Source organism: Brienomyrus brachyistius, chromosome 21, assembly GCF_023856365.1.
Source record: "Brienomyrus brachyistius isolate T26 chromosome 21, BBRACH_0.4, whole genome shotgun sequence".
NCBI lineage: Eukaryota > Metazoa > Chordata > Actinopteri > Osteoglossiformes > Mormyridae > Brienomyrus > Brienomyrus brachyistius.
This window is the reverse complement of record NC_064553.1, coordinates 1,586,126-1,607,143: the sequence shown is the minus strand read 5'-3', so window position 1 is coordinate 1,607,143 and position 21,018 is coordinate 1,586,126. Positions and strand designations below refer to the sequence as shown.

The following is a 21,018-nucleotide window of genomic DNA, read 5'->3' as shown; positions in this document are numbered from 1 at the left end:
AAAGGCCTGGAGAGGTAAAGAGAGACTTGCTGCCGGTTTCCTGTCTCTCCCAAGCCTGTGACACCGACCAGCAGCCGTTTATCTTCATTAGGTGATTGGGGGGGGGGGGGGTCTTGCTTTCAGAAGCCATCGCCGTAGTGCCACGCTGCCCGCGAATACAGCTGGTACCTCTCAGAGCCGAGCATCAGCCTCATCGCTTCCCCGTGTGGCAGGTCATCTCTGACCACCACCCCCCCGGCACACCGCAATCAGGGAGTGGGTGGATGGTGCACACACACCCCCCCCCCCCCAAGAGCACGGCTGTTGCCTTTTTAAATGTAAATAAGCCGATAGTCTCTCTCCTCCTGGCCTCAAGGTGACGGAGGAGGTGGGAAATGGCGTCTAAAAGGAGATGTTAGTCACTGTTCCTCCACTCTGTCCTTCTGCTATGATGCATAACCATCTGAGGTAATTAAAGATATTAATTCTTGGGCATCTGTGCTCCGTCTCTTTGAACCTGGAGGAGAAATTAAAAAGGCCGGTCCACAGGAGGCGCTGTGCTACAGGGTGCGTCCCCTGCACAGATTGCATTGTGGGACGGGTCTCCTCCACCCCCTCCTTCCCATTGGCTCCCGTTAAAAAAGAGAAGCTGTCAAAGAGGAAAAAGGCTTTAAGAACTTGGTTAAAATATGCATGTGCTTTTTTGGAGCATGTCTAATTAAACACCTCGTGTTCGACGCGAGGCTTTGAAATGCATACTGTGTTTTTTGCTGGGTTTTTTTTTTCGGTCTGCGCTTCTTTGAACGTCCACCAGGGGGCGCCCATCTGGCAGAGCGTCAGGGTGCTGGCGTGTCCTACCGCAGTCTCGCACGCGCGCGATGACCTTGACTGAAGACTGTAGCGGCCATTGCTCCGGCTCCCTCAACTGTCTGCCCAGGCGCCTGAGGCCGAGAGAGATCGATGTACTCTTCGGTTCCTGGGATGATTCCGGGGATTTTTACTGAGCGCGGGCATGGATGGCAGGCTGCAGCCTGGGCTCGGGGGGCGTGCAGCTTCTTCAAGGCAAAGAGGGTGATGTGCGGGTGCCAGTGCAGATCACTGAGGGCACCTGAAGGTGGCTCCTCTTCTCCGTGTCCCACTCGCAGCTTCCTGCAGCTTGTGCTGGTCCCTGTCCTCTCTTTCTCTCTCTCTTTTCTTCCGGAAGGGATATTGCTGTCTTAACTCTCCCGGTTCTCGATAGCAGATTTATTCCTCCCCCCGTCTTTTTTCCACAGGTCCCAGTGCCCCCAGTTGCCCGAACACTCAAAGTTAGTTTCCACCACTGCTGTGTGTTTGGTCCACATCTGGCTCTATCCGTCCATCTCTCTCTCTCTCTCTCTCTCACACACACACCCTGCTTTCCCATTTCCCAGTCCATACTCCCTCAGTGCCTCACCAGAATCACGTCCTCCCCAAGCCTGCCGCAGAGTCTTCTCCGGCTTGGGCGTGGCCACTGCAGAGGCCCCATCTCGCTTCCATTTCCCAGGCTGGCTCTCACAACTGTTTCTGCCCGGGAAAGCGAGCGATTGGCCGTGTCCACTCTGGGGGGGGGGGGGTCTGAGGGGGCGGGATTTCATTTGAGTCTGCGCATGGAATAACAAACCGGTGGCACCGTGCGGATCGCGGCCCGCACGCTAAGATCGGCCGCGCCGTGCTCCAGAGCCTGCCAGCTGCATCATCCATCTGCTCTGAATGGCTCAAGACACATTTTCCTCATGAAATTAGAACTGAATTCTGGTTTGATAGAGAGCAATGGGGACGTGAGCTTTAGCCCAGACCCCGGTGGCTGGTTCCACTGCGTAACAGCACTGCTGTGTCCGATTTAACAGCTTGCAGTCTGTTAGGGTTTGGTGCTGCCAAAATGTCTGAACCAGGCTTCCAGGGGAGTCCAGCAATGTGTGTGTGTGTGTTTCCACTAAACCTGCCTGTCTTAGGGTAGACACTCATCATCCATTGCAGGTCCTTCACCTCATCAACATGCCGCACATTGTCAGTCCCTTTCAAGTGTAAGATCATGCCCAGGAGGTCAGGGAATTTGGGCTTGTAGCTTAGTTACAAATGGCCAATGAACGCAGTCGCACCGAAGCTGACAGACTGGCATCACATATCAGACTCATCAGCGCCCCTCAGTGGAAATGCTGGGAAATGCATCACCTCCCTCCAGCCAGGAACAGTTATGGCAACCAGACTGAGAATGGGATCGTGGACCGCACTGCCATTTTTGTTTTTGTGGTTTTCATACTTGGGCTGTTCTTGTGTGGCCCCTTCCCCCTTCGCCCCCCTCCCTCTCCCCCCCAGAGTCTTGGGTGGACCTTTGGAGGGAGGGTTGAGCTTTGTTGCCAACTGTGAGCATGTGAACACGCTCATGCACATTGCTGGTGTGTGTGCCAGTTATGCGCAGCATGATGACGTCATCAATCTGCGTCAGCTTTCTCTATCTCTTGCTTTGCCCACACTGCATCGTCTCTCTGGGAGGCCTCATTGCTGTTTGTGTACCGGGGAGTCAGTGTGTATGTCAGCTCTCACCCACCCGCGCTCAGCCGGCCCATTCTGATTGTGTACCTTGACTCTCCCCCAGGCATGAGAGAACACCCACCGATCCCCATAAGTGAACTGGCCGACCACATCGAGCGCCTCAAAGCCAACGACGGCCTTCGCTTCTCACAGGAATATGAGGTAAGGGGGAGATGTGGAGGGGCCGGTGGTCCACTGAAGGCACTCGGGCACAGGCCACGCTGTGTGTTGGCCAATCAACATGCACTTTCACACGTGTCCGGCCTGGCTGCCGAAGGACCTGGAGCTGACCGATCCCCGAGCGCCGCGGGGCTGGCTGCCGCTCTCGCTGCCGTTAGCGGCGAGTACCAGAGGGCCATCTGGTGTCAGCGCATTAAGGGCAGGAGTGGCACTGCTGAGACCGTAATCCTGTGGAAATACTCTTAGTGATGGAGAACATAAAACCACCCGAAAGGGCAACTGGCGGTGGCGGGAGGGGGCAGGTCAGGAGTGAAGGGGGCAGCTGGGGGTAAAGGAAGGGTATATGTATTTATTATAACTGCGGGGGGCCAGGGGAAGCCAAGCCCCCAGATCTAAAAGCAGTGCAGTGGCCCAACCTCACTATCGGGCAGCGGCCACACTGGCCGTGGTCCTTGTTGCCTTTAATCCTGAGTACCAGCTGCCCCCTGCTGCAGCCAGACTTTTTGGGGGGGGTGGGAGAAGGTGGCAGATACTGTTTCATCTAGGAAGCCCAACCTGGGATTATCGGTGGATGCCCTTCTACAAAGGTGGGAAATTAGCATTTATAGTGGCATGTTCTTGGGGGGGGTGGTGTAGTGGGAGGATTTCCATCTGTGTAAATGCCGGGGGGGGGTGGCGGCATTAATTATAGCATCACATGAAGAGGTTTCTCCGCACGTGGGTTTGGTTTTTTTAAGCTTTCATCCCACTTCTGTACCTGCTCCCCCCGTCGCTGTCTGACAGTCTCCTGGTCTGACTTATGGGCCTTTCTTTGCCATCATTACATTTCAGTCAAACAGCTGTAAGTGTGTTAGCTGGTGTCTTCGGCTCTCGTGCACATCACAGCAGAACGTGTCACAGCAGCGCGAGTTTCGTGAGCGACTAGGGCGTTCCATTCGCACGCTGGTTTCAGACAGCCATGTTCCAGCCTGATGAGGGTTAGGGTTAGGGACCCATCACCAGTAACACCCAGAGCGTCCCACACCGGACCAGTTTCCCTAAATAACTGTCATTTAGCGGAAGCAGAGCAGACAGAGCAATCAGGATTTTGGTGGCAGTAGCCAGGGCTCGCACCCAGGCATGCCATCAGCCCGCAGAACCTGTCAGCCCGCAGAACCTGTCAGCCCGCAGAACCTGTCAGCCCGCAGAGCCTGTCAGCCCGCAGAGCCTGTCAGCCCGCAGAACCTGTCAGCCCGCAGAACCTGTCAGCCCGCAGAACCTGTCAGCCCGCAGATGCAATGGCTCACACAGGAGGAACTGCAGCCCCCCTGCCACGGCCAGTTTGGAGTACGGCACGGGTTCACTGCTGCAAGGACGGTAGTGGTCTTTGCTCAGATCCGGGAGGTATTCCTGAACCCTGCAGATGCTGGACTGCTTCTTGCGCATTTTCCCAGCATGGAAAAAATCCCACCCTGTGCAAATTGCTGGTGTCTGCTCTCCCACCACGGTCGCGGGGCAGTCGGGTCCTGCCACGGTGTATGTCAGAAGTTTCTGTGTCGATGTTCAGGATGCCGCTACCGCCGTGTGGATTGGGACTGGTGGGGGGATAATGGTGGTCTTTACGTGGGTGCCTCACAGCTGTACAGCGTAGGCCCAGGACACACTGAGTCTGGTCACCATTGCAGACACTTCGAGCTGTTGGATTAAGCATACCCGCCTTATTGACACTGATTACAGTGCCTGATTTCCCCGCTCAGAGCCAGACGTTGTCTGAATAGGTGCATTCAGTGCACTGAGGGCCCCACTGACATATTGTGTACAATGCCAGGATGTCTTTGCAAGGAGAGGGATTTGCAACAATGTATTCCAAGTAACATCTGGAGCATGGAGGTAAATGTCGAGTAGCATGCAACTATGTGATGTTTCTGATCGATGCTGCGATACGACCCATGGTGTCCAAATGGGGAGAACCTCCACCGCAGATCAACTGTGAAAATATGAGGGAAATTAGAACCTCAGTCATCTGCACCGGAGGAGGGAAGCATTAGCTGGAGCTGTAAGCATGAAAGGGAACACGACAGAGATGACAAGGGGATTGTGAAAATGGGCACAACTCTGGCTCGCTTGCGCATGCGACACCTCTCGGACCGTCTGGGCCAATGAGACAGGACGCAAATACCCACGCCATCTTCCCAGGATTTGGAGAGTTTTTTTATCAGGCCAAGAAATGTCTGTTCCTTTTCAGAATGGAGCTGAGGTATTAATCCAAAGCTCTGGAAAACATGTTTCCTAAACGCGTCGATGTTGCTTCTGTATACTGACGTGAGCATTTGTTCATGTACCAGGGGATGAGAGCATTAAAATGGTTGCCTCCTTGGCTGTGCGGGGGTTGAGTGTGCACTCTCGCTGAGGGCTTCTTGTCACGGAAGTGGCATCTCCTACTCCCCGTCTGGTCTCTGCCAACAGATGACGTCGTCGCCGAAGCTTGAGCAGGGCTCCCCAGCCAGACTGCTGGGACTCTGCCTTAAGCATCTGTAATAAGCAGTCCTGCCTCGCCTCACGCCCAAAAAGAATTTGGCAGAACCGTAACAAAACAACGTCCGATGCGAGCTCTTCTTTGAGAGGATACACCGTGTCGTGTGTGTAAGATGGCATCGGTTTGTGCTTTTCAATCATATCGGCACAGCGGAGAAGCTGAGTCGTACCAACATGTTTAATCCACGCTGCCCTTGACCTGTGCCCTGCCTCACATATCCCCCTGGTGCATATCTTTGCTCTTTGTGCCTTAGAAATGTGTCAAGACGCCAGGTCTCAGGTGTTAGTTAGATTTAAAAATACACAGTGTGTACACTCTCGCCATCTGCTCGACCTGCCGCACGCTTATTTTCATACATCCGTCATGGTGCAGATCTCCGTAAGTGGGAGTACCGGCTAGCAGGAGCGTCCGGCCGATCCCGGGTGTCCTCTGATGGACAGGCCGAGGGGAGGAAACATGGGGATGATGTGAATGAGAAGGTGACCTCGGCTTCCCTCAGGACACCTGACGGCAGCGGGTTCCTCAAGCTGGCCCCCGGCTGTGCTGGGAAACATGGACGCTGCATGGGGAAAAGAGAATACCCACTCACACTGGCAGACTTGTAGTGCTATGTTGGATTTCTATTTTTTATGGCAAGTTTGCCTTTCATTAGAGCAAGAAGGAGTGGAGGCGTTTTTTAAATGGACAGGGAGGTGGTTCCCTGGGCACCAATGGAGAGCCTGGCGTTTTCCATTAAAGAGTGACAAAAGAACAAACCATCAGGACTTAATAGCCATCATCAGGAAGGTTAGAGAGATGAGCTCAAGTGGCCAGCAGGAAGAAGCTCTGAAGATTGACCTGCATGGCATTACATCAGTGAGATGTACAGTGAGACAGTGAGAGTCTGGGGAAGGAGTTTCTGTCTGACTTCCATGTCCTTCGACTTGCTTTTCTCATCTCTTTAGTTTCCTTCTCTCCACCACAACTCGGTGAACCTGGAGTTAGTCAGCAAATGCAGTATGCAAATGACCGGTGTCAATGAAACACAGAAATTGTTGGTTTAATTTGGTTTAATTTGCCTACACATTCATAGACTATGTGAGTCTGTACCTGAAGAGATACCATGCAGCATTAATGACATGCCCCAGGCCCAGTTTTAGTGTATGTGTGAGGCCTCTAAAGCCCACTTCCTCTCTTCCCTGTCTTTCTGTCTCAGTCTATAGACCCCGGGCAGCAGTTCACGTGGGAAAACTCCAACCTCGAGGTGAACAAGCCAAAGAATCGCTATGCAAACGTCATTGCATACGACCATTCTCGAGTCATCCTCAGCACCATCGATGGTGAGTATGGCATGAGGCCTGAATGACTCCCAATGACTCCGACAATCTCCCGTTCAAGCTGCCACATCTCGGAACAAACATGGCTGCCTCCATGAACACGCTGCTGTGTGGTCGTTGCTTTATATTTTAACAGTTTTGGAGTAAGATTATTGTTTCTGAGAGACAAACAAACAAGAAACGAACAAACCACATTAAAAGCTTTATAAAATATTTTAGTACATTCAGAGCGACGCTCCTTTTTCGAGAGGCAAAAAAACTACAAACAAACCAAAGACACCAACAGGTCTGGTAAAAATCTGATATTTCCTGCTAGGATACTGTTTACAGTCACGGTATGCTATTCTCTAAATCGAACACGTGCAATTACATTTATAACTATTAATACGTTTAACAAAATAAACATTTTTAAAGATTTATAAAATAGAATTACTGTTGAGTGTGTTAGCCGCCATGTTGAAATTACGTCACAGGGGCAACTTGGTCAAGAAAATTCTGTCCGACATCAGCGTCATAAAAGAGGCGTGTTTCCGACGGGGAAGTGACGGTTTTCGTGACGTTTTCATCCGAGGTCTGACTCTGAGAGAAAAAATCGAAAGCAAACTTCTGTTTTTGTGACAATGCAAAGGTAGGGGATGATGTCACAGAGTTGACAATGCAAAGGTACGGGATGATGTCACAGAGCTTACAGCGCAAAGGTAGGGGAGTGATGTCACAGAGTTGACACCGCAAAGGTAGGGGATGATGTCACAGAGTGTCTCTGCTTCTCAGGTGTCCCAGGAAGTGACTACATCAACGCCAACTATATTGATGGCTACCGCAAGCAGAATGCCTATATCGCTACACAGGGCCCACTGCCCGAGACTCTGAGCGACTTCTGGAGGATGGTGTGGGAACAGAGGTCTGCCACGATCGTGATGATGACCCGACTAGAAGAAAAGTCCAGGGTGAGTACCCATCATGCACTTTTCACTCCTCCGTAGCTTCGCCTGGGGAATATCCTGCAGTAATATCTGTAGACAGACTGACTGTGTAGCTCAGCGGATTAGACCTCTGTGCTGAGGTTTAGCAGCCTTTGGGCCCCGGAACAAGAACATTAACCCCAAGTGCTCCAGGGGCATTTCCTAATCCTGCTCTCAGACCCCAGACCCTTCTTACTTGATCATCATTTTGGATGAAAGTCTCTGCTGAGTAAATATAATCTTATTTTTGGACATCAGAGCCACACAACTCGCTATGCAAGGTTGGATAATACATCATACTGCATCAGCAAGACTCTCTTCAATACCATGGAAATGTCATGTGTAACTAAGGAGTCTCACTCGCTTGGTCATCCGGGGACTTCCTGTTCCCAGACAGATGACAGACACGAGGTCAGATTGGAGACCGAGATTAAACGGCAAATCAGTAGTTCATCGAGAATGGAAACGGCAGCAAAATGTCAGCTAGCCATCTTGAGAAACCCACGGCCATGGCATGGCTGGGGTTTGAGCTGGGATAATCATCCCTGGCTCTGTGGCGACGTTAGACGACAAAAGTTGGCACCGCAGCTGATGTGTTTTAGCCCAGTGACATTCTCAGCCCACTGGCATGCTGGAAAGAGTGTAGCCTCACTGCCAACACCTGGTACATGATGCAGAGGACTGGAGGGCCGTGATCCGCTCCAGCTTTACTGCTGTGACAACTCCGAGCGATGAAGAATCGTGTCTGGGGGGATGGGGAGGAATACTCAGATTGTATCCAGGAGCGGATTGCTTGTACTGACGTCAGCGTCACTCTGCTATAGCGCTTACATACTCCACGGTTGATTCCCATCTTATGTAAACATGCTTTACTTCAGCTTCACATTCAGGACTGAATGTTTTTTATCGTAATTTGCCAAATGAAGAGACAGGTCGAGAGGCGAGGCATGAATGGAGAGAGAAACGAGGTGCAGGGTTGGGGCGTGGCCTGGTCTGCGTTTCCCCCCGAGGTGCTGATGTTCCCACTGAGGTCTTATTTGAACTCTAACGTTCAAATAACGTCTCGGTTTGTGTGAGCAGTTCAGAAGTGGCTCTTTCTGTATTCCGAAGCCGGCCTGGAAGCTGGGAAACGCAATAGTACATTTATATTTCACACAAATAGTTTTCTCCAATGGAGGACGCCATTGCTTGGGTGACCTCCACCTGGCACCCGCCTCATGCAGCTCTGTGTCACAGTCACTCCGGGTTTTGGAAGCAGATGGGGGGGGGGGGGCTATATGCTGAGGAATTATGGGAGCAGGTGGCGGCCTGGTACGGTGCTGACGGTCCACTTCTCCTGACCTTGTGTGTGTGCTTGAGTGGTTTGCTTACGCTACATGGCTTCCATGCACCTAAGGCCCTTGGGAGGCCCACATGTGGAAGGGGCAACTGGAGGTTGTGGGGCATCCAAAGGCCTGCAACCCCCTCCTCTGTGGTGAGGGGGGGGGGGAGGGGGGCTGCATGGCATGATGCCCCCATCTGCTAAGAACCTATGCCTTACTGAGAACCTGCCAGCTTTCTGTACTCTGTCCAAAACTCGAGAATGCAGACAGCGGAGTATGAGAAGTTCACTCAGTCTGAGTCAGCCTCTGTCAGCCTTGTTCAGTCTCAGTCAGCGTGGCCAGTCTGTCAGTCTCAGTCAGACTCAGCCTGCGTATGAAGAGACCTGGCACCAAAACACCCTCAAGCTCCCCCACATTCCACTGACAGTCTACGTGTCCTGCAGGTGAAGTGTGACCAGTATCTGGCCAACCCGAGGCCCGGAGACCTATGGCATGATCCAGGTGACCATGCTGGATACGGTGGAGCTGGCCACCTACAGCGTACGCACCTTCGCCCTCTACAAGGTAGGAGTTCCGCCAGCCACAATTTGAGTAGAGGGGCATAATGGCCTAAATGCCCTGAGAGCGATATCACTATAGGCCCAGTGTCCTGTGGGCATTAAAGTTCTAATACTTTCTCAAGTACTGCTTGAAAGCATTGAAAAACTTCTCCATGGTGCAGCAGGGATGTGGTGGTTAAGGACTGGGCTATGGTTCTCGAGCATGGTGGGGACGGCTCATGGCTTTGGCGCCTGGCCGTGGTGCTTTATATCGGCCGTCTCACTACACTTCCGACTTTAAAATTGAAAGCCCAGTGCCTTTTGCTAAGTGCATAAATAATGTAAGTGTCGACGGCAGGAGGGAGGGATGGGAGGGGGCATGCCGCCGTGGACCCCTGTGGTCCCATCATCCGCTCCCACTGCACGCCTCATGTCGCTGCCACTAATGTGGACTGATCCTGGCAGACACACTTCGCTCCCTGGGGCCCAAACACAGGCAGCAGCGGGCTCTTCTGTGCTAGTCCATTGTCCCTGAAAGCAAGTCGCTCTTCCGCCTCACACACAGAACGGCTCCAGTGAGAAGAGGGAGGTCCGGCAGTTTCAGTTCGTGGCCTGGCCAGACCACGGCGTTCCAGAGTACCCTACACCCATCCTGGCCTTCCTGCGCCGCGTCAAGGCATGCAACCCGCCAGATGCTGGCCCCATGGTGGTGCACTGCAGGTAGTCCTCTCTCCTCCACACAGGGAGGTGCTGTACTGTAGTTCGGTGATGTACTCTGGTTGAAGAGAGCGGATGTCATGGTGACCTTGCCCCCTCCAGCGCTGGTGTGGGTCGCACGGGCTGCCTGATCGTCATCGAGGCCATGCTGGAACGCATGAAGCACGAGAAGAGCGTGGACATCTACGGGCACGTGACATGCATGCGGGCCCAGCGCAACTACATGGTGCAGACAGAGGACCAGTACATATTCATTCATGAGGCGCTGCTGGAGGCTGCCACCTGCGGCAACACTGAAGTCCCCGCCCGCAACCTCTACTCCCACATCCAGAAGCTCACCCAGGTCTCCATCGGGGAGACCGTCACCGCCATGGAGCTGGAGTTCAAGGTAGGCGAGACGTCCTCAGCCCCTGGGCTGGTTAGTTAGGCCACGTGTGTCTGGAACTTCACCAGCTAACCTTGCCCAGGCATATACCAGAATTAATGTGTTCACTTGCTTACTATGTTATCAAGAAACTCTGCATTATGATTTCTGAACTCTTCTGTGTGTGGATCCTAACAGTAGGGGGCAGCACTGTGACTAATGAAATCATTGAAATTAAATCAGTTTATCAGTTTAGTTCTTGAACTGGTAGTGCTTAATGTAACTGCATTTCTTTTTTATCTCCATGTGCGATAACTTAAAACAAATAAGTGTACAGTAAAGAAGAGTCAGTTGTAGCAGCGTGGTCTGCAGCATGTTGTGTGGTGTGCAGAGGCAGCTAGTGGGCGTAATCCTGATCAGAGAAGCAGCACGACTGCATCGGCTCAGAAGCCCCGCCTCTCTCTGGGGGGGGGACCGTGTCCGTGGAGAGGTTCTCCGAGGATGAGAGATCCATCCATCAGGTTAGGTGTGAGGTGAGGGGGGAGGCCAGGGGGGCGGACAGCCCATCTGACAACCCAGCAGATAACCCCCTGGAGGTCTGGGAAGGGGGGGGTCAAGCTGTCACCCCACTGGTGGTCATGCCACTCTAATCCTCTGTGGACCTAGAGGGGGTTTGCTCAACATCCAAAATTATAGGGATCAAATTTGTTTTGCATGATGGGTGAGTGTAAACCCAAAGGAAGCCTCCCAGCAGACTACAGATCCAGTTGGCTGGCTGAGCTGTTTACGAGCAGGCTGCAGATCCAATTGGCTGGCTGGGCTGTGTAGGAGCAGGCTGCAGATCCGATTGGCTGGCCAGGCTGTGTAGGAGCAGGCTGCAGATCCGATTGGCTGGCCAGGCTGTGTAGGATCTCGCTGCAGATCCGATTGGCTGGCTGGGCTGTGTTGGAACAGGTTGTAGATCTGATTGGCTGGCTGGGCTGTGTTGGAACAGGTTGTAGATCTGATTGGCTGGCTGGGCTGTGTAGGAACAGGTTGCAGATCTGATTGGCTGGCTGGGCTGTGTAGGATCTGGCTGCAGATCCGATTGGCTGGCTGGGCTGTGTAGGATCTGGCTGCAGATCCAATTGGCTGGCTGGGCTGTGTAGGAGCAGGCTGCAGATCCGATTGGCTGGCTGGGCTGTGTAGGAGCAGGCTGCAGATCCGATTGGCTGGCTGGGCTGTGTAGGAGCAGGCTGCAGATCCGATTGGCTGGCCAGGCTGTGTAGGAGCAGGCTGCAGATCCGATTGGCTGGCCAGGCTGTGTAGGATCTCGCTGCAGATCCGATTGGCTGGCTGGGCTGTGTTGGAACAGGTTGTAGATCTGATTGGCTGGCTGGGCTGTGTTGGAACAGGTTGTAGATCTGATTGGCTGGCTGGGCTGTGTAGGAACAGGTTGCAGATCTGATTGGCTGGCTGGGCTGTGTAGGATCTGGCTGCAGATCCGATTGGCTGGCTGGGCTGTGTAGGATCTGGCTGCAGATCCGATTGGCTGACTGGGCTGTGTAGGAGCAGGCTGCAGATCCGATTGGCTGGCTGGGCTGTGTAGGATCTGGCTGCAGATCCGATTGGCTGGCTGGGCTGTGTAGGAACAGGTTGCAGATCTGATTGGCTGACTGGGCTGTGTAGGAACAGGTTGCAGATCTGATTGGCTGACTGGGCTGTGTAGGAGCAGGCTGCAGATCCAATTGGCTGGCTGGGCTGTGTAGGAGCAGGCTGCAGATCCAATTGGCTGGCCTTTTTTGATGTCATCAGCCATGCGATTTTGCTATAATACAATCACATTTGTACCCAGGCAGCAGGCACGTGTGTCTCGCAGTGTGTCTGAGGGGTACGTGAAAGGCCTAAGACCTAAACCGCCTGCCCACATGTGCGTATCGAAGGTCCGGTTCGCCAGAATCCATTTTCGAATGACGTAGTGTTGTACACGAATGAGTGCAAGATTTCGTGGCAAGGTAGAGTTGTGTGTTTTAGCCGGAGTGGTGGGTAACATTCGGGCTCTGAGGATCGGATACAAAGTTCGGACTAATCCCCCAAGCCGCCGCCCCCCCCCCCCCCCCCCCAGGACAGCGCTAAGTCTCACCTGGTTGTTTCCTGCTTCCCTCCCGCAGAGACTGGCCAACTCCAAAGCACACACCTCCAGGTTCATCAGTGCAAACCTCCCCTGCAACAAGTTCAAGAACCGGCTGGTGAACATCATGCCATTTGAGTCGACGCGGGTGTGCCTGCAGCCCATTCGCGGGGTGGAGGGCTCTGACTACATCAATGCCAGCTACATCGACGGTTACAGGTATGGTGAGGGGGTGGGCTGGGTGATGGCGTCAGATGGCAGCTAACATAAAGCACTGATTGACTGCTATGTTAGCAGTTAGATATCTTGGTGTCTCCGGTGAGCAGCGACGGGCTCCGTTCGCTCTGCACCATGGTTCTTCCAAACCGCCAGATGGGGGCACTTTCGTCACCTCACAGGGGGGCAGTTTTCATTGTCCAGGGCAAAATGAAACGTCTAACAGCCCCAAACACAGCGACCTGCCTCCCAGCCACATAAAGGGCTGCTGCTTCACACCGAATGCAAACTTATTAAAAGCCAGTCATGAAGCCCCCCCCCCCTTATTAAAATGTGAGCACCTAGGGAGGCCAGTGCAGCAATAGTTTAATCACCTGCTTGATATATGGATGATGATCCCCCCCAACTGCGTCCTGCATCATACTCCTCTGCACAGGAAATCCTACCCCCCCTTCCCTCCCCCATGTGTTCCAGATAGGCCCAGTTAATGCCATATATCTCACCCACAACACTTTCCGGACCGAGATGTTTGGCAGCCCAGCTCTGGGTTCTGTCTGAAACTCCACGGCGCTTTGAGGGCACACTAATTAGTGGAGAAGGATGGAGGCGGACCGGGTCCTTCCTGGCGGACCTCCCATCTGGCCGTCTACGCGCCTGCGCGTTTGCACGCAGCCGCCCCGTGCTCTGCATCACATAACACGCAGCCAGAGCTGCGCAGTAACGGGGTCAGGCGTTTTTAAAGGGAGGCGAGGAAAGAGTAAAGAATCGGGGGAGATAATCCTCCAGCATTTCCTGATGACTGCTCGCGGTCCTTCAGCGCTGGAGAGTTATTACCCCGTGCGGACGGGCAGCGGGCGGAGCAGACTGGCTGCTGCCGCTTTGTGCTGGGAAGGCCCCACAGCTACCTTTAATCTCCAGGCTGCACGTTGTCCGCCCGCAGCACCTTCATTAAGGTTCCTCCTTACCCAGGAGAAGAGTGACCGTGCTTCTCTTCTGTGGGGACACACTTCCCTCTGCTGGTGGCAACTAGGAACTGCACCTGGCATCAGGAGAAGGGGAGGGCGTGGTGGAATGTGTTGGTCCAGGAAATGCTATTTCAGAGCTTTAGCGCAGCTTCGGTTGTAAAATGCACCACACTGTGTTGGCTCTCAGTGGAGGGCATCTGTTCACGCTGTGGGCTGTGTAGTGATTATGAATACGGTATTGGAACATGAAGGTTGATGGTTCAAGTCCAAGTAGGGGTGTTGCTGTTGAACCCCAAGCCATCATCTCTTGCCAGGGAGGACTGAAAGGCCTCCATTCCCTGACTCTGCCATTCCCTGCATCTTCAGGCAGCAGAAGGCCTACATCGCCACACAGGGCCCCCTGGCAGAGACCACTGAGGACTTCTGGAGGATGCTTTGGGAGCACAATTCCACCATCGTGGTGATGTTGACCAAGCTGAGGGAGATGGGTCGAGTGAGTGGATCTGGCACGGTCATGGCCGTTCTGCAATTATGATATTAATATTTAACATACGCTAGCTCAGTGCTAATGGTCATGCTCAAGCTAGCTCAGTGCTAATGGTCATGCTCACGCTAGCTCAGTGCTAATGGTCATGCTCACGCTAGCTCAGTGCTAATGGTCATGCTCACGCTAGCTCAGTGCTAATGGTCATGCTCACGCTAGCTCAGTGCTAATGGTCATGCTCACGCTAGCTCAGTGCTAATGGTCATGCTCACGCTAGCTCAGTGCTAATGGTCATGCTCACGCTAGCTCAGTGCTAATGGTCAGTGCTCACACTAGCTCAGTGCTAATGGTCATGCTCACGCTAGCTCAGTGCTAATGGTCATGCTCACACTAGCTCAGTGCTAATGGTCATGCTCACACTAGCTCAGTGCTAATGGTCATGCTCACGCTAGCTCAGTGCTAATGGTCATGCTCACGCTAGCTCAGCGCCAAAGGGTCGGTGCTCACGCTAGCTCACTGCTAATGGTCGGTGCTCAAGCTAGCTCAGTGCTAATGGTCAGTGCTCACACTAGCTCAGTGCTAATGGTCAGTGCTCACACTAGCTCAGTGCTAATGGTCAGTGCTCACACTAGCTCAGTGCTAATGGTCAGTGCTCACACTAGCTCAGTGCTAATGGTCAGTGCTCACACTAGCTCAGTGCTAATGGTCAGTGCTCACACTAGCTCAGTGCTAATGGTTGATGCTCACACTAGCTCAGTGCTAATGGTCGGTGCTAACGGTAGCTCAGTGCTAATGGTCAGCGCTCAGACTAGCTCAGTGCTAATGGTCATGCTCACATTAGTTCAGTGCTAATACTTCAGACATGCACCAGTGTTACTCCATGGTAGACTGCACTGACGTGTGGCAGAGAAATGCTCATTGTTCATCCCACTTTGTGCCCTTGCAGGAGAAGTGCCATCAGTACTGGCCCGCAGAGCGATCTGCCCGCTACCAGTACTTCGTGGTGGACCCCATGGCCGAGTACAACATGCCCCAGTACATCCTGAGAGAGTTCAAGGTCACCGATGCCAGGGTAGGTGGTGCCAGAGCCTCCCGTCCTGCTGGTGTCCGTATGCGTACGCCGACACCGTTTAGCTACTTGGAAGCGTTGCATTTTCCCGTAGTACGACGGGCCTGAGCATGACGTCAGTGTGTTTTGATTAGCGGTAGGTGGCTCAGTTCTTTTCCACAGAAAACTGGGTTCCACTCCACCTTGATCAGGCAGTGGCTCCTTTAGCTTTACGGAGTGAGTTTTGCAGTAGCCCAGCTCAGTGGGACCCCTGCCTGTGTGTGTGTTGCATGTTTCTCTTCTTGGGAATGTGATTAAGGTTCTGTTCTTAGATGCAGGTTCTTCACCTGCGCAGGTTCCCTGTCAACGAGCTGCCATTTTGTTTGGTATTTTAAACAAAATATCAGCCTGACATTTTCTCCTCCTGGCTACATTTATTCTTTGCCTTCTGCCCCTGTGGTTATTTCCCAAATTCTGGCAGCATTCGGGAGGCTGAATGGGCAGCAGGCGAGCCGGAAGGCACCGGAAAGCTGGCCATAAGCCTTACTAAAGAGATGGTTAACTTAAGACTTTCTGTAGCATGAGATGGGATACAATTAAACCGTCATCCTCCCTAAAGTCAGCGATCCGGGCATTAGCCTTTTATGGGGATCAGGAACCTTCCAAAGTGGGTGTTGATGCGGTCTCACACTCTACATTCCCATTGGCTCATCAGGATGGCCAGTCCAGGACCATCCGGCAGTTCCAGTTCACCGATTGGCCTGAACAGGGCGTGCCAAAAACTGGGGAGGGCTTCATCGATTTCATTGGCCAAGTGCACAAAACCAAGGAGCAGTTTGGGCAGGATGGACCAATCACTGTGCACTGCAGGTAATGTAGTGAGAGCCACACTGGAGCTGTTAAACACCAAACTGTGTCACTTCTAGGAGCTGCCAAGAAGAAGGGAATTTTATGCCATGTTTTACGGTTCAATTTATGAGAAACTTCATGTTTATCATTTTAGCCAACAGACTGCAGCAGAAATCCAGTAATTCTGTATATTAAGTATAAAAATGCCAATTGTAATGTTGATCTAAAGCGATGGCATTTAGGGGAGTCAGGCTGAATATGCGTGTTGGGTTAAGTGCTTAACACGTGTCCCTGCTGTATGCAGTGCCGGTGTGGGCAGGACCGGTGTCTTCATCACCCTGAGCATCGTGCTTGAGAGGATGAGGTACGAGGGCGTGGTCGATCTCTTCCAGACGGTGAAGACACTACGGACCCAGCGGCCAGCCATGGTGCAGACAGAGGTATGCTGTGTGGTGGAGCATGATCCGAGTGGTGGGCGTGGCCACAATTGTGGGCGTGGCCATAATGGTGGGCGTGGTCATGCGTGAAAGGGGGTGGGGCAGTCAAGCCAAACATGGCTGCCCATCTCCATGATGCTGATACTCAACTCCTCCTTTGCACCAGGACCAGTACCAGCTGTGCTACAGGGCAGCTCTGGAGTACCTGGGCAGCTTTGACCACTATGCAACGTAACCACTCCTGGAAAGACCCGGAATCCCTTCAGGAGTGCCAAGTGTTCCTTCTGAGCCATTTCCACCCACCTGATTCTGTACAGAGCTGCCAGAGGGGAGAGGGGGATGGGCATGCGGCGGATAGGACTGGCCAGCCGTCAATCAAGGTGGTCCGCCCCCCCCCCAGCTGGCACAGAGCTTTAAAAGAAAAAAAAAAAAACCTCCACAGAATCCAACAGCTGTGAGTGGCAGGCTGGTATGAACAGTACATGTGACATCCCTCCCTTTCCTGTCCTTATTCAGTACGGCAACCCGTATTTTGTTTTTTTTAATTATCATTATCGTTTATATTATCATCATTGAAATAATATTTAGATTCATGTTTTTTATAATCATTTAATATTTGTTATTTTCTTTATTCTTAACTACCTGTCAGCGTTTCCTTTCGCGTATTTTTCTCCCCTTTCCTCCATCTCTGTAGGTTATTTTAGCATAAGGGACATGTATTTTAAACACGTCCCTGGATACTAATACTGGAGAAACCACTGTTTCCTAAGCTGCTGTCAGTTTCATTTTATTTTATTTTTTATCATGATTTTATTACTCTCATTCTTATTTTTCTTGTGTGTAATTTGATCTTATCCATTGGAATGGGGGATAACTTTTATAAGTCTTTTCACTTCCAGGTACTTTATAAAAAAAAAAAAAAAGGAGATGAATATTAGAAAACAAATAAAATCATGCCAGAGTTCTAGTGGTACTATATGAATCCATTAGGAAAAGAAAAATTAATTAACTGAAGATATCAGCTGTGTACAGATCCTAACTTCGTTCTCAATAGCTGTTAACTGTGATTTCATGAGCAAACATGGCTTACAGAGGAGCTACCCCCCCCCCCCCCCCCCCCCCCGAGCAACAGCGATGAATGGAGCAGAGCAGGGGGCCCCGAAACACACACAAGGCCCTGAACGCCCTCTGCTCCTGCCCTTTACCCCACAGTATGGCTTATTACCAAATTTCGCTGCTTTAGGCGGTTGGGGGGGGGGGGGGGGGGGGGGGGGGCAGGATAGAGAGGCACGTTAGTGACTGAAGCACAAACAAATAACATCCACCTGTACAGCTAAAGGTCATCCAGCAGGGGGCGAGAGAAGCCTTGCAACCCTCAGATAGGCCTGCTATTATTTTTATAAATATATAAATATATACATGCATATATACATTTGTTGCTATCCTGCAACGACATTAAAAGTCGATGAATATTCCACCCAGTAATCTTTGATTCTCTCAGAAAATCTCTGCAAATGTGGGATCACGGCAAAAGAGAGTGAGAGAGAGAGAGTGATTTTTCTCTCCGCTAGTATGTGTTAAAGGTGGAACATTCTAACTCGCGTCACGCCGCCCGCCGACCCTGGAGGGCCAACGCCTTCAGACGGAGCGTCAAACGGTCAGCCAACACATGGTGGAGGAATTCTACATGTAATCAACAGTGCATTTTGAGATGAGGGACTGAAATATCTATGAACCTTTCATTTCTACCTTGTGTATGCATAGTGCTGTAGGGTTCAATCTGTTGTATACACAGTCTGTTTTCTATTTGTTAATAAAAAGGAAAAAGGTGCAAAAAAAACTCCTTGATGTTAATAAAGTTGAATAATTGGGTTTTGTACAACGTTTTTGTCACAGCTCTGTCCTGCCCAGTGTTTCTACACTTACCGCCCCACATTGCCGGTTGGGTCTATCTGGGATCGAACTCTTAGCGATTCAGCCCATGTGTACGGACCTCTCCTTTGTTAATGGCTGCTAGTTAGGTGTCATGCTGTGGGTGTGACCTGAGGAACAGTGAGGGAATGGCCTGGGAGATGTGGGAGTGGTCAGGGAAGCTCTTTACGTAGCGTGGGAGTGGCCAGGGAAGCTCTTTACGTAGCGTGGGAGTGGTCAGGGAAGCTCTTTATGTAGGGTGGGAGTGGTCAGGGAAGCTCTTTACGTAGCGTGGGAGTGGTCAGGGAAGCTCTTTACGTAGCGTGGGAGTGGTCAGGGAAGCTCTTTATGTAGCGTGGGAGTGGTCAGGGAAGCTCTTTACGTAGCGTGGGAGTGGCCAGGGAAGCTCTTTACGTAGCGTGGGAGTGGTCAGGGAAGCTCTTTATGTAGCGTGGGAGTGGTCAGGGAAGCTCTTTACGTAGCGTGGGAGTGGCCAGGGAAGCTCTTTACGTAGCGTGGGAGTGGTCAGGGAAGCTTTTTACGTAGCGTGGGAGTGGTCAGGGAAGCACTTTACGTACCGTGGGAGTGGTCAGGGAAGCTCTTTACGTAGCGTGGGAGTGGTCAGGGAAGCTTTTTATGTAGCGTGGGAGTGGTCAGGGAAGCTCTTTACGTACCGTGGGAGTGGTCAGGGAAGCTCTTTACGTAGCGTGGGAGTGGTCAGGGAAGCTTTTTACGTAGGGTGGGAGTGGTCAGGGAAGCTCTTTACGTAGCGTGGGAGTGGTCAGGGAAGCTCTTTACGTAGCGTGGGAGTGGTCAGGGAAGCTCTTTACGTACCGTGGGAGTGGTCAGGGAAGCTCTTTACGTAGCGTGGGAGTGGCCAGGGAAGCTTTTTACGTAGCGTGGGAGTGGTCAGGGAAGCTCTTTACGTAGCGTGGGAGTGGTCAGGGAAGCTCTTTACGTAGCGTGGGAGTGGTCAGGGAAGCTCTTTACGTAGCGTGGGAGTGGTCAGGGAAGCTCTTTATGTAGCGTGGGAGTGGTCAGGGAAGCTCTTTACGTAGCGTGGGAGTGGTCAGGGAAGCTCTTTACGTACCGTGGGAGTGGTCAGGGAAGCTCTTTACGTACCGTGGGAGTGGTCAGGGAAGCTCTTTACGTAGCGTGGGAGTGGTCAGGGAAGCTCTTTATGTAGCGTGGGAGTGGTCAGGGAAGCACTTTACGTAGCGTGGGAGTGGTCAGGGAAGCTTTTTACGTAGCGTGGGAGTGGTCAGGGAAGCTCTTTACGTAGCGTGGGAGTGGTCAGGGAAGCTCTTTACGTACCGTGGGAGTGGTCAGGGAAGCTCTTTACGTAGCGTGGGAGTGGTCAGGGAAGCTCTTTACGTACCGTGGGAGTGGTCAGGGAAGCTCTTTACGTAGCGTGGGAGTGGCCAGGGAAGCTCTTGTCATAGCATAAGAGTGTCTAACAATCTCAGATGCTGAGCATTAAAATGGTAATTGTTTTAGATACAACAGAGAAGTTGAAGCAAATGAACCAGAAAATGCATGTAGATTCAGACCTTTAAAGCTGCAAAATGACCAAGGAGAGTCACTGGCACTACTGCCTCACAGTGGGCAGGATATCTTCAGCAAACTCACTGTGCAGGCCCAGAAACATGCTGCTCCGTGGGCCGTACTCCCCCTGATATGTTCACCAGCCCTCAGGTTCTGTTCTTCGTTGTCAGTTCACTGGACACACGGATTCATTTTGTTGCTCTTCATGTTTCTTCCCCAGTCACTTCACTTACATCACATTGTTTTTAATTACCACCATGTCTTGCATAATTAATCGTATGTGGTGAACTAGTGAGCTCAACTTTCAGAATGTAAAAGTACACCAAGCTCTTTAGTCTGATGTGCCCAAACATCACTGTTCTGTGAAAGACCTAACTGGTCTACAAAAGCCAACTACTTGGAAAGCAAAAAGCCCTTTGAATTCTCCGCTCGGTGCATTGGCCAGTTAGCATGCAGCATTGTTAAGCTAGGGCATCAATAATGATTGTTTCCTCTCAATGCAAATTGAAAGTGTGTCTTTCCACTCCTCATTACCTAAGGTCAGAAATATGATCTTTCTCACATGATCTTCATTTTGAGACACCAGTAAATCTTTAGAGCAGACTTCACACTTTAAATTTGTTGTGCCTGGCTTTTCCTACTGTCTGAAGTGGAGGTAGTGCAGGGTGAGTTAACGATTGGCCACCTTCCCAGATGCAGTGAGGGTAACAGGTCTCAGATACTCTTTTCTGTACACATTCCTGGAGGATTTCTGAAACCATGCAAATCGCTATACAAAGTAATGATAACTCTTCCTAATAATTTTTTTTGTATGCTTGTAGGGATGTATTTAAAAAGCTGAAATATTTCAATCAATGGAAAGTACATTTTCTAGTATACAACACCATTCCCTATAAGTGTGAAGATCTGCAAAGGTAATATTCAAAATGAGAAAGTATTTCGAAGTGCATTGGTTACATGTTTCTTGCTGTGCAGGCAGTGAATCTCTGGATCACCCTTAAACAGC

At 51.7% G+C, this 21,018-nt stretch overlaps 1 protein-coding gene across 1 annotated transcript in view; it reads left to right on the top strand.

The window, feature by feature from the left end:
• The window catches only part of LOC125716314 (receptor-type tyrosine-protein phosphatase F-like), a 124,053-nt gene extending 105,615 nt beyond the window's left edge, over window positions 1-18,438 (top strand). Inside the window, 14 exon segments of the mRNA XM_048988447.1 lie at window positions 1,254-1,286; window positions 2,597-2,694; window positions 6,423-6,546; window positions 7,315-7,490; window positions 9,271-9,288; window positions 9,290-9,391; window positions 9,932-10,086; window positions 10,186-10,471; window positions 12,598-12,776; window positions 14,105-14,231; window positions 15,169-15,294; window positions 15,986-16,140; window positions 16,424-16,559; window positions 16,723-18,438. Coding sequence (XP_048844404.1) covers window positions 1,254-1,286; window positions 2,597-2,694; window positions 6,423-6,546; window positions 7,315-7,490; window positions 9,271-9,288; window positions 9,290-9,391; window positions 9,932-10,086; window positions 10,186-10,471; window positions 12,598-12,776; window positions 14,105-14,231; window positions 15,169-15,294; window positions 15,986-16,140; window positions 16,424-16,559; window positions 16,723-16,791 — 1,784 coding nt within the window. The 3' untranslated portion in view covers window positions 16,792-18,438.
• The last annotated feature ends 2,580 nt before the right edge of the window (window positions 18,439-21,018 follow it).